This window comes from Bos indicus x Bos taurus, chromosome 18 (genome assembly GCF_003369695.1).
Source record: "Bos indicus x Bos taurus breed Angus x Brahman F1 hybrid chromosome 18, Bos_hybrid_MaternalHap_v2.0, whole genome shotgun sequence".
In the NCBI taxonomy this organism is placed as follows: Eukaryota; Metazoa; Chordata; class Mammalia; order Artiodactyla; family Bovidae; genus Bos; species Bos indicus x Bos taurus.
Genome location: NC_040093.1, coordinates 22,407,771 through 22,420,679, shown reverse-complemented (window position 1 = coordinate 22,420,679; position 12,909 = coordinate 22,407,771). Strand labels below are relative to the sequence as shown.

General features: G+C 44.5%; 1 protein-coding gene across 1 annotated transcript in view; it reads right to left on the bottom strand.

Annotated features, from left to right (window-relative positions):
* The window catches only part of RHPN2 (rhophilin Rho GTPase binding protein 2), a 70,490-nt gene that overhangs the window by 40,174 nt on the left and 17,407 nt on the right, over positions 1 to 12,909 (bottom strand). Inside the window, exon 3 of the mRNA XM_027515998.1 lies at positions 397 to 525. Coding sequence (XP_027371799.1) covers positions 397 to 525 — 129 coding nt within the window. The remainder of the gene's footprint in view (positions 1 to 396; positions 526 to 12,909) is intronic.

Sequence of the window (12,909 nt, the reverse complement as noted above, 5' to 3'; positions counted from 1 at the left end):
TACTGAGGTGGAGAGGGAAGAAGATGGGGCTTCCTGGGCCCCACCTGGCAGGTTGACTCTCAGAGCTGACCACAGCTACCGTTCCAGGGCCTCTTTATGGCAGAGGCATCACCCAGGCTATGTGACAGGTGCCATTTCCCTGCCTGAACCCAGCCACAAGGCTCTCCAGTAAACCTGTGTCCCAAGTGGCCCCAGGACAAATAAATGCCTTCTTCTCTAACTGGTCAGGTATCTCCAAGAAACCCTATAGGTTCTCTTTAACTCCTGCACCTTGCTCAAGCCCGAACCAAATCCAAGCGGGGCTGGCTACCCCTGGGGCCTGTCTGTGTACCATCCCTGATGCAGGCATTTCCCAAGGCTCAGAAAGTACCTGACAGAAGCATTGCCCCTACTTACTCTGTGTTCTGATAGACTCCTACTGAGATGTTGAGCCCCTCCAGCTCTTCCTTGAGCATCTGCAGGTCTGAATTCAAGAAGCTTAGTTCCAGGCGCACCTGCTCGCGTACCTTTTGGTTCGTGGCTGCTCTGTTAAAAGAGAAAGGGGGAGAGAAGCAACTTCAGCCAAGCATCCCCCAGTGGCCGGTTGAGCAGATACCCCACCCCTGTCCCTGTAGGGAAGCTCTGGGGGTCTGCCTGCAGATGGAGGTGCCAGCTGTGATCAGACAAGTGTCTCAGGGAGGCCGGGAACCTGTTCCATTTTGAGCCACATCTGTCCATACACGGACCTAGGATTTAGCCAATGACACTGAGCTGCTTAACTTGAATTTTATAAGAATTAGCCTTGAGAAAAGAAAAAGAAGTTTCTCCTAGCCACACGTAAGGGACCATAAATTATCTCCTTAAAAGGGAAAAGATGAGAAAAGACAGGGGGTGGGTAACATTCCCCAGCTCAGCCTATGAGGCTGATATCACCCTGATTCAAAACCAGGGGAAACCACCACAAGAATACTAATCAGTATCTTTCATGTATATATATGTAAAAGTCCTCCACAAAATATTAGCAACCTGAACCTAGCAACATATACAGAGGACCAAGTGGGATTTATCCCAGGAATGCAAGATTGGCTTAATATCTGAAAATCAATTAATGTAACATACTAAAGCAACAGAATAAGGGACCAAAAAAAAAAAAAAAAAAACCTGTCATCTCAATAGATGCAGGAAAAAAAAGCATGTGATAAAATCCAACACAGATTTACGGTAAAAATCCATAACAAGCTAGGAATAAAAGATAATTTACAAAGCTTGATAAATGACATCTACAAAAACCCACAGCTAACATCATATTTAATGATGAAAGATTGATGCTTTCCCCCTTATGATCAGGAGCAAGGCAAAGATGTCCATTCATGCTACTTCTTATCAACACCATACTAGAGATTCAAGCCAGTAGCAATACGGTAAAGAAATGAAAGGCATCTAAACCGAAAGGAAGAAGTAAAACTTTATTCACAGCTGACATACTCTTGCATGTATAACATCCCCAGGCACCCAGAAAACGAATACTGGAACTAATAAATTTAGCTAGGTCAAAATACAAACATCAATTGTATTTCTATATACTAGCAACAAGACATCTTAAAATGAAATTAAGAAAACAATTTCACTCGTAATAGTATCAGAAAGAATAAAATACTTAGGAATAAAATTAAGAAAAGAAGCAGAAGTCTCGCACACTGAAAACTTCAAAACACTACTGTGATATTAAACGGACAGGCATTTCATGTTTATGGATTGGAAGACTCACTATTGTCAAGATGTCAGTTCTCTCCAAGTGAACCATCAATTCCAATCAATTCCCATCCCGGACTTTCCTAGTGGTACAGTGGATAAGAATCCACATGCCAATGCAGAGGACACAAGTTCGATTACCGGTTGGGGAAGATTCCACATGCCGTGGAGGAACTAAGTCTGAGCACCACAACTACTGAGCCCTGGCTCTATACAGCCTGTGAACCGCAACGACTGAGCCCATGCGCTGCAACTTCTGAAGCCCCTGCGCCTACGGCCTGTGCTCTACAGCAAGAGAAGCCCGTGCACTGCAACCAAGGGTAGCCCCCGCTAACCACAACTAGAGAAAGTCCCAGACACAAAGACCCAGTGCAGTCAAATAAATAAGCAAGATCAACTTAAAAAAATTTGAAAACCGCAACTCCAATCTAAACCCTAGTAAGCTTTTTAGGAGGAACTAACAAACCGATCCTAAAATGTATATGGAAATGCAAAGGACCTAGAAGAGCCAAATAATTTTGGGAAAAAAAAAAAAAAGTTTGAGGACTTATGCTATCTGATTTTAAACTTACTATAAAGCCTCAGTAATCAAGACAACGTGGTACTGGCATAAGGACAGGCAATGGAACAGAACAGAATCCAGAAGTAAATTTTTACATTTATGGTACATTGATTTTGACAAAGATGACAAGAAAATTCAAGGAGCAAAAGTCTTTCTGATGAATGGTGCTGAAGCCACTGGACATTTCTACGCATGTCAGTGTCCCCAAGACCACCCCTAGAGTCAGTGGGTGGGACTTGCAGGACTCAGGATATAGTTGTGCTCACTGCTCTGGTTTATTACAGCAAAAGGACATCCAGCAAAATCAGCTAAGGGAAAGGCGCATGGGGTGAGGTCTAGAGGAAACTAGGCACAGGCTGCTAAGAGTCCTCCTTCCCAGAGGGGTCACACTGCTGCTACTGCTGTGTCACTTCAGTCGTGTCCGACTCTGTGCGACCCCATAGATGGCAGCCCACCAGGCTCCCCCGTCCCTGGGATTCTCCAGGCAAGAACACTGGAGTGGGTTGCCATTTCCTTCTCCAATGCATACAAGGGAAAAGGGAAAGTGAAGTCGCTCAGTCATGTTCGACTCTTAGCGACCCCATGGACTGCAGCCTACCAGGCTCCTCAGCCCATGGGATTTTCCAGGCAAGAGTACTGGAGTGGGGTGCCATTGCCTTCTCCGAGAGGGGTCACACAGGACATGCTTAATTCCTCCAGCAAAGGGTTGTGACAGCATGTGTGTAAAAACTATCATCCACGGAAGATCACCAGGGTTTTTACTGGGAGTTCATCAGGTAGACATCCCTGCCTAGCATGTTCCAAAATTTAAGACTCCAAGAAGGAAAGCAGGTATTTGCTATAAATCACATGGTTTGTCTGCCTGCAATGTGGGAGACTGGGTTCAATCCCTGGGTTGGGAAGATCCCTTGGAAAAGGGAAAGGCTACCCACTCCAGTAGTCTGGCCTAGAGAATTCCATGGACTGTATAGTCCATGGGGTTGCAAAGAGTCAGACACGACTGAGCGATTTTCACTTCACTTCACATGGTTTGTGGAAATAGTTTAAGTATAGTGAGCTCCTCTTATCAGTTCTAGGAATGAGGGGAACTCTCCTGAAATCTACATTTCCACACACCAGCCAAGTGCCAACCTTGCAAGCAGGGCTTTCTAAAGATAGACTTCTCAGGCCTGCGACAATAACTCTTTTCTGCACAATGTGCAAAAAATAAATCTCAATCTAAGCATTACACCAGACCAGGTATCAAGTCAAACTGGATCAGACGGGGGTTGGGGGTGGGAGGGAGACTCCAAGAAGGAGGGGATATATAAAAACTTACAGCTGATTCAGGTTGTTGTACAACAGAAACCACCATCGTAAAGCAATTATCCTCCAATTAAAAGTAAAGTTTTAAAAAATGGATCAGAGACCTCAGTAAAACTCCTAGAATGAAATCTTTGTGACCTCAAATTGGACAAAGTATTCTTGTTGTTATTGTTCAGTAGCTCAGCCGTGTCTAACTCTTTGCTACCCCATGGACTGCAGCACGCCAGGTTTCCCTATCCTTTACCATCTCCCGGAGCGTGCTCAAACTCATATCCATTGAGTCGGTGATGCCATCCAACTATCTCATCCTCTCTCATCCCCTTCTCCTGCCTTCAATTTTTCCCAGCATCAGGGTTTTTTCTAATGAGTCAGTTCTTCACAAGAGGTGGTCAAAGTATTGGAGCCTTCAGCTTCAGTCCTTCCAATGAATATTCAGGATTAATTTCCTTTAGGATTGACTGGTTTGATCTCCTTGCAGTCCAAAGGACTGTCAAGAGTATTCTCCAACACTACAGTTCAAAAGCATCAATTCTTCAGTGCTCAGCTTTCTTTATGGTCCAACTCTCACATCCACACATGACTACTGGAAAAACCATAGCTTTGACTAGACAGACCTGTGTCGGCAAAGTAATATCTCTGCTTTTTAATATGCTGTCTAGGTTGGTCATAGCTTTTCTTCCAAGGAGCGAGCGTCTTTTAATTTCATGGCTGCAGTCACCATCTGCAGTGACTTTGAAGCCCAAGAAAATAAAGTCTGTCACTATTTCCATTGTTTCCCCATCTATTTGCCATGGAGTGATGGCAAAGTAGTCTTAGTTACACACCAAAAGCACAAAAATCCATAAAAGAAGAAACATTAATTTGAGTTGTCAAATTTTAAACTTCAGTGTTTCAGAAGTGAAGTGAAGTGAAGTTGCTCAGTCGTGTCCGACTCTTTGCGACCCCATGGACTCTGTCCATGGGATTCTCCAGGCAAGAATACTGGAGTGGGTTGCCATTTCCTTCTCCAGGGGATCTTCCTGACCCAGGGATCGAACCCCGGTCTCCCGCACTGCAGGCAGACGCTTTAATCTCTGAGCCACCAGGGAAAAAAGAAGAAGAAGAAAGCCACGGAATGGGAGAAAATATTTGCAACTTGTGTATCTGATCAAGAATCTGTATCTAGAAAATATAAAGAGTTCTGTTAATTAAATAATAAAAAGATCACTCAACTTTTTAAATGGGCAAAATATTTTTTTAATTGAGTTATAACTGACATACAATATTCTATTAGTTTTAAGTGTACAATATAATGATTCAAAATGATCACCATAATAAATCTACTTGCCATCTGTCATTATACATGGTTAGAGAATCTTTTCCTAAGATGAGAACTTTTAAGATTTACTCTTTTGGCAACTTTCAAACATACAATCCAGCATTATTAACTGTTGTCACCATGCTGTACATCACTTCCCATGACTCTTTTTACAACTGGAAATGTGTACTCATTTCGTCTGCCCTGCAACCCCTACCTCTGGCGACCACCATCAGTTCTCTGTACCTATGAGCTTGGGTTTTAAAATATATACATTTATATAGTTATTTGGCTGTGCCGGGTCTTAGTTGTGGCCCTCTGGATCTTCAGTCTTTGTTTCTTTGTTGCAGCATGAGGAGTCTTTAGTCCTGACATGTGAACTCTCAGTTGCAGTATACAGGATCTGGGGGTTTATTTTGTTTTGTTTTGATTCCACATATAAGTGAGATCACACACTATTTGTCTTTCTGACTTATTTCACTTAGCATAATGCCCTCAATTTCCACCCATGTTGTTGCAAATGGCAAGACTTTATTCTTTTTTATGGCTAAATAATATTCTGTGTGTGTGTGTGTTTGCGTGTATCACATTTTCTTTATCCAGCCATCCATTGATGGCCACTTAGTTTGTTTCCATACCCTGGTTATTATAAATAATGCTGCAATGAACCTGGGGTGCTTGTATCTTTTCAAAGTAGGTTTTGCGTTCTTCAGATAAATACCCAGAAGTGGAGTAGGTGGGTCCCATAGCAGTTCTAGTCTTAAGTTTTTGAAGAATCTCAATACTGTTTTCCACAGTGGCTATACCAACTTACAGACCCACCAATGGTGTATAAGTGTTAGGAATATTTTCTTAATTTATCTTGCTGATAGTTCATCATTAGTGTATAGAAATGCAATTGATTTCTGTATATTGATTTTGTATCCTGTAACTTTACTGAATTCATAAAATAGGCAAAAGATTTGAATAGACATTTTACTAAAGAAGTTCTATAAATGGCTAATAAGCACATGAAAAGATGCTCAGTGTCTTTAGTCAATAGGAAAATGCATGTTAAAGACATAATAAGATACCAATACAAAACTATCAGACTGGCTATAATTAAAGAAGAAAAGACAATAACAAGTATTAGTGAGGCTGTACAGAGAAACTAGATACGTCATACATTGCTGAATGTAAATGACACAACCACTGGGCAGAACAGAGAGGTAGCTTAGAAAAATGTTAAAACATAACTTATTGTAAAACCAAGTAATTACACTCCTAGAATCTACACAAGAGAAATGAAAACATATGTCCAAACCAAGACATGCATGTGACTGTTTATAATAGCATTATTCCTCAGCCAAAAAGTAGAAAACAATCCAGATACGCAACAAGCAAATGGATAAGCAAAATGTACTATATTCATTAAACAGAACAGTGTGAAGCTGGATGGAGGAACAGACTTTACCCGAGTTCCCAAAGGAGGGGTTTTGCTACCTACTCAAAGGTCTTCCAGGTGCGAGCTCCTTCTACAGATTCAGAACCACTGCCCAAACAACAGTGGCAGTGGCAACCAAGCTCTAAGCCGGGCCTTGCTGAGTACACTCCCTTGGACCATCCTGGCAAGTCTTCAGCCATGGTTCAGGCCAAGTGCCAGAAGTGCCCTCCTGTCACACATGAGGACCCCTGAGGGTCGCCAGCAAGAGCTCCAGCCAGCCAGAAACAGTAACTGACCACCTCCCCATCCTCAGCTGATGAAAACCCACCTACCTGACCCTGACCTGCTTTGTTCACCACCTGTCCACCTTTCCTCCAGAGAGCAAAGCACTAAACCACTTCCCCTGGAGTCAGACCTCCCCCGGGGACTCTCCACACCCTGCACATAGATGGGTTCATCGGTTTCTCTTCATGGTGTCTTTATACTCCCTTCGCTTTCTCTCTCCCTCTCTCTACCTCCCTTCCCTCAGCTTGTTCTCCATGACCAGCCAACAAGCTTACGCCCACTCAAAAGGAGCAGTCAGTCATAGGGAATTCCCCAGTGGTCCAGTGATTAAGACTCTGTGCTCCCAATACAGAACACCCAGGTTTGATCCCTGGTTGAGGATCCCACATGCCACAGCTAAAGAACCTGCATGCCACAACAAAGATCCAGTGTGCTATAACTAAAACCCAGCACAGGCAAATAAATATGTATTTTTTAAAAAAGAAAAGAAAGAAAGAGCAGTCATGACCTGGCTGCAAATAGGATGGCACGTGCCCTTTCACTGACCAGTAAGTTTTCATTCATGCATAGTCTGGGCTCCCCAGCCAGGAAATGAGATGTTGGAAGCTCAGCTGGTGAATATCATTGGTTTAGGAATTTTTTTGGAGAAGGACATGATGACCAGTAAGAAATGAGTTTTGTATCACAGTACACTACACGCATACACATATACCTCCTACCCCAAAAACAAGTCTCGGAAACTTCCCGGCACTCCAGCGGTTAAGTGGCTCAGTTGCGTCTGACTCTTCGGGATCCCATGGACTGCAGCCTGCCAGGCTCCTCTGTCCATGGGATTTTTGCAGGCAAGAATACTGGAGTGGGTTGCCATTTCCTTCTCCAGGGGATCTTCCTGACAGGGATTGAACCAGGGTCTCCTGCATTGCAGGCAGACTCTTTACCGTCTGAGCCACTGGGGAAGCTGGAGGTTAAGACTCTGTGCTTCCACTATAGGGGCGCAGGTTCCATCCCTGGTTGGGGAACTAAGATCCCATATGCCATGGCTCTGCCGTACATGTGATACTCTCCGATATATTCTATTCAACTCTCATAACTTTTCTGTTTTGTTCATACACAATGTTTTTTATTCACTGATAAGCCAAAGGTCCATTTCAAGATGTTTCTTTTGTATGCTTAATTTGTTTTATTAGCAAGCAAAGCCCTATAAAGGATGGTTTCATCTAGTCTTCAGACTCAGATTAATTTTTTTTCTTTTTTGGTCCTCTGAGGCATTTTGTTTGTATGTATTACATCCCTAGAAGAAGAATCCAAGGATTTTCCCTCCTGTATGTTTTCGTCTTGCTTCTTCATGGTCCATGATGCCAGCTGAGGTTGTCAGTACAATGAAACCAAACTGACAGGATGGGAACAGGTTAATCTTCATCTTGACTAATCTGGAAGTAAGGAAGCTCGTAAGTCTCCTCGTCTGATGCAACCACACAAACCCAATCACGAAGATTGTTCCTTTTCAGGTATTCCTTGCTGCTGCTGCTGCTGCTGCTGCTGCCACCGTTAAGTCACATCAGTCGTGTCCGACTCTGTGTGACCCCAAAGACTGCAGCCCACCAGGCTCCCCTGTCCCTGGGATTCTCCAGGCAAAAACACTGGAGCGGGTTGCCATTTCTTCTCCAATGCGTGAAAGTGAAGTCGCTCAGTCGTGTCCGACTCCTAGCGACCCCATGGACTGCAGCGCACCAGGCTCCTCTGTCCATGGGATTTTCCAGGCAAGAGTACTGGAGTGGGGTGCCATTGCCTTCTCACTATTCCTTGCTAAGGTACTTCAAATATCTTTTAGAGAACTGTTTCTCAAAAACGACTATGATTTTATTCTTGAAGCATTCAATGTGAATGACATTCCCAAGATTTCCAGTCTTGCCATTCACTTCAACTTTCTCCCGCAATAACTGTTCAAAATACCCAGAATCAAAAATTCCATCTTCTACTGGATGAGTAAGATCCAAATTAAACTTCCAGGTTGACTTCTTAGGCTTCTTATCTTTCTTCTGCACCATCTTGAAGGCTTGCCATGAGATCACAGCAATTCTCATAACTTTTTAAAAAATCATAAAGTTTGAAACTTTACAATTCTGATTCTCTGACACCAGCTGGGTGCCCAACAATTCAATTCAATTCTGTCACCAACTCCCAGAGTTAGCAGAGACCCCACAGATTCTGGGCTCAGTGCCACAAGGCTGCCCCACTTTAGGCACCAGTTCCAAGTTGGTGGGAGGGGAGGACACCTGTATTTCTGACCAGCCAGCTACAGATCAGAGCTTCCCACAACCCCTTTCTCAGCTTCAACAATTCACTGGAATGGCACACAAAATTCAAGAAAACCTTTTCCTGACATTTACTGTGGGTTTTTTTGTTTGTTTGTTTGGCCACAATGCAAGGCCTATGGGATCTTAGTTCCTCAACCAGGGATCAAACCCCCAGGGCATGCAGTGAGAATCCTAACCACTGGAGCACCAGGGAAGTCCCTACTGTGGTTTATGGTAAAGAATACAGCTCAGGAAAGCCAGGTGGAAGAGGATCCACAGGCCAAGGAGGGTGCGGAGCCTCCATGCCCTCTCCGGGCAGGTCTCCCTCCCTGATCCTTGATGTGTTCTCCAACCTCCAAGTTCCCCATCACTTAGCAGTTTAATGGAGGTTTCATTACTTCATTACGTGGGCATAATTGACTAAATCGTTGGCTACTGATGATTAAACTCAATCTCCAGCCTCTCTTTCCCAGAAGTCCAGGGGAGAGGCTGAAAGTTCCAACCCGCTCAACAGGCTTGCTCTTTCTGATAAACAGCAAGCTCCCTAGCTCCCAAAGGCTCCCAACCCCCACTGGGTGTCATTTCATTAGCATACAAGACACGCAAGTAATTCCAAGGGTTTTAGGAGCTCTGTGCCAGGAACCAGGCACAAAAACCAAACACTTTTTCTTTTTATTATACCACAGCAACCCACTGAATTGATTTCATTACACCCCATGGGTCACAACTTGCCCCTTGTAAAACCTGCAGTATAGAGATGTTACTGAGAACATGACTGATTCACTAGCTGATAACATCCACGAGGGTACAAAGGAGGAAATTCTCCCTGTCCTTGGTATTGGGAACAGCTTCTTCTTAGTAAATTATCTGATTTTGAATAATGGGTATGAAATGTGTTCCAGATCACATTCCCTTCTTACTGCCTGCCAGAAAACTCAGAGAAAAACATGGCCCACGTCTAACAGAGGATATAAGACCTTGTAGAGGGTACTAGTCTTACTTCCAACTAAATCTCTTTTATTCTTCTTCCACCTGCCCCCACATCCTCATCATTCTGTTAATCTTACACGCGATACAAGTGTGTTGTGTGTATGTGTGTGTGCGTGTTAGTCACTTAGTTGTGTCCAACTCTTTGCAACCCCATGGACTACAGCTCACCAGGCTCCTCTATACGTGGAATTCTCCAGACAAGAACACTGGAGTGGGTTGCCATTTCCTTCTCTAGGGGATCAAGTGTATTAAGGTGCCTCAAATACATTTTATTTGATTTCATTTTTTATTATCTTTTAAAAATTTTTCATTATTTTTATTTTATTTGGTTGCGCAGGCTCTTTATTGTAGCAGGCAGGCTTTCTCTAGTTGCAGCGCATGGGCTCTAGAGCTCATGGGCTCTCTAGTTGCAACTTGCTTGGGCTTTGTTGCTCCGAAGCATGTGGGATCTTAGTTCCCCAACCAGAAATCAAACTCATATCTCCTGCATTGGAGGGGGGATTCTTAACCACTGGACCACCAGGGAAGTCCTTCAAATACATTTTAGAGTGAGGCAAGACAAACAATTATAATTCCTGGAGGGACAAGACCTTTTTGCCTACTATCTCTCTGTATTTCTCCTGCAACCTTTTTTCACATGGTAGAGGCTTCACAAATTTCAGGTTATGAAAGAACAAAGGGCAGAGTCAAGATTACTCTTCAGAGTCAATGGTGTGGGGGGTGGGGGGGTTGGGGAAGAGACTGGTTCTTAGCAACAGAATGGGTCGAACTTAAATATGACGCTATAGGCCCTAAGACCTCCAACCAAATACCTGAAGAACCTCCAAATATGCTGGCGCTTTGCTTTTCCCACCTCAGTATACTGATCTGCCACTTCTTTTCAACTTGGCAACAACTTGAGGTTTAGGATTTACAACAAATCAGTGAGCTGCTCTTTGGATGTGGGCCTCTTCATGTGGATCATGGGTCACTCTGGAAAAAGCTGGTGGCCAGGAGGGGCCCTCAGGGTGTGTTTCCACAATGCTGACCTTAAGGTACTATACTGATTCAGAAACCAACACTATAGTGTGTACCGTTCCTAATACAGATCAGGATTTTTCATGGATTCACTGGTGGAGGGGGGGCTTCTTCCATAAGATGCCACCCGTTTAATATGACACATGTGCCAGCTCCCCTGTGCACCGGCTGGGGGAGGAGCTGGCCCAAATCAGGAATGAAGAACCAGAACCCTGGTCCCTTCAACACTGATGTTCTGTACCTGGGCTGCCTTTCTACGTGAAAATGAATCCTCTCCAGGGTCTTCTTGGAAGAACATGGAGTTTCTCAGCTTTCACCTGTGTGTACTGCTCCTCTGAGATGCCTGTTATCTGGTAACTGAAGTTACAGCCAAGAGTTTCTGAGACCAACCAGGATGAGGCAGAAGGGTGTTTTAGCCCTTTCCTGCCCTGGGTCTACTCTCTGGTCTGGACCACCAAGGAGAAGCCTACTCCTTTGACAGTGAAAGTGTTAGTTATTCAGTTATGTCTGACTCTTTTTTTGGCTCCTCTGTCCATGGAATTCTCCAGGCAAGAAAACTGGAGTAGGTAGCCATTCCCTTCTCCAGGGGATCTTCCTGGTCCAGGGACCGAACCTGGGTCTCCCACACTGCAGGTGGATTCTTTACCGTCTGAGCCACCAAGGAAGCCCCTACTCCCTTGGGCTTTTCATAAAGAGCCTACACACGCTGCAGAAGAATTAAAAGGTATCCCACTTACTCTCTCTGAGTGATCAATCCACCATGTGTGAACAGGGAAAGGAAGGCCACATTCAATGATTTCCTGTGGCTACTGACCACATCCACACACGTCCCTCAAGTGGCGGTTTCTGAGACCTTTTCCACCATTAGGATGCCCCATGGGATATATGGCTTCTTTGCCCCAAGTCCAAAATTTCTCTAAAATCCCCATGTTTTCTCTTAAAGGTGCACGTGAATTTGCATTCTGACCCACGTATGTCCGTTTATTTTAGTGTAATATTTTTCTTCCAAGTCTTTTAGTAAAATGTCCCTCTAGGAACAGGCTTGTTGACAGGCAATACAGGCTTGTACCAGCTTCAGAGACTTTATTGGAGCTGTGTGGCCTTAATCCATCTGACCCCAAATCCTGCTCTACCAGGGATTCAGGAAGACTGGAATAAGCACTGCCCAGTGCTCTGGTGTGGCCACTCGGCTAAGGCAGCAGATCAGCGGGTCTGGGAGGACATCTGCTCCCAGCCCACTTCTCAGTGCAGGAAGGCAGACGCCCCCCAAGGCCTTGGCTCATACATCTCCCTGCCCAGACATCAACCCCCCTCAGAACTGATAGTGTGAGCAGTCATGAACCTCAAATCACGCTCATACAGACCAACGTACCCCAGGGCACCCGTGTCCCAGGACTTCATCACCCTCTGGTTCAGAAGTCACAAACTGGAGGTCCATGGGACTTGCTTATTTGACTCTCTGGGTGTTTTCCTCCCCCTTGAACTAGCTGCCAGTATTTTAAAATTCAATTATCAGAAGATTTAAAAAAGGTAGGGGGTAGGAGGGTGGGGGGAAGGGGAGTCAGATCTCTGGCTTTTCCTGAAAAAAAAAAACAAGCAAAACTGGAGATCTGGCAACCCTAGCCCTTGCCCTCCATATGGGCCACGCTGGAGTTGCCCCACCCCTCCCACCCAGAGAGCATACGCCCTGCTCTTCACCACAGTCCCTACCACTCCCTACTGCCTCACAGCACTGGTCCCTTCACTCTTTCCCAGACCCCCCTGGCCCCAAGAAGGGAACCTAAAGCCCAAGATGTTAAATGACTGCCCTTGTTCAAAGAACCAGTTAGTTAAAATTGAGCTGTGTGACAACTTGGCTTTGAGTTTCACAAAGACCATCTGTTTTTGAGAAACATCATCACATGGCTACACCAGCTTTTTCTCAAGGGAGGGAAAGGAGCTAGGAAAGGACAGAGGATATTGTCCTTGCTTAGCCTGAAAAGGCACGTTTAAAATACCTGAT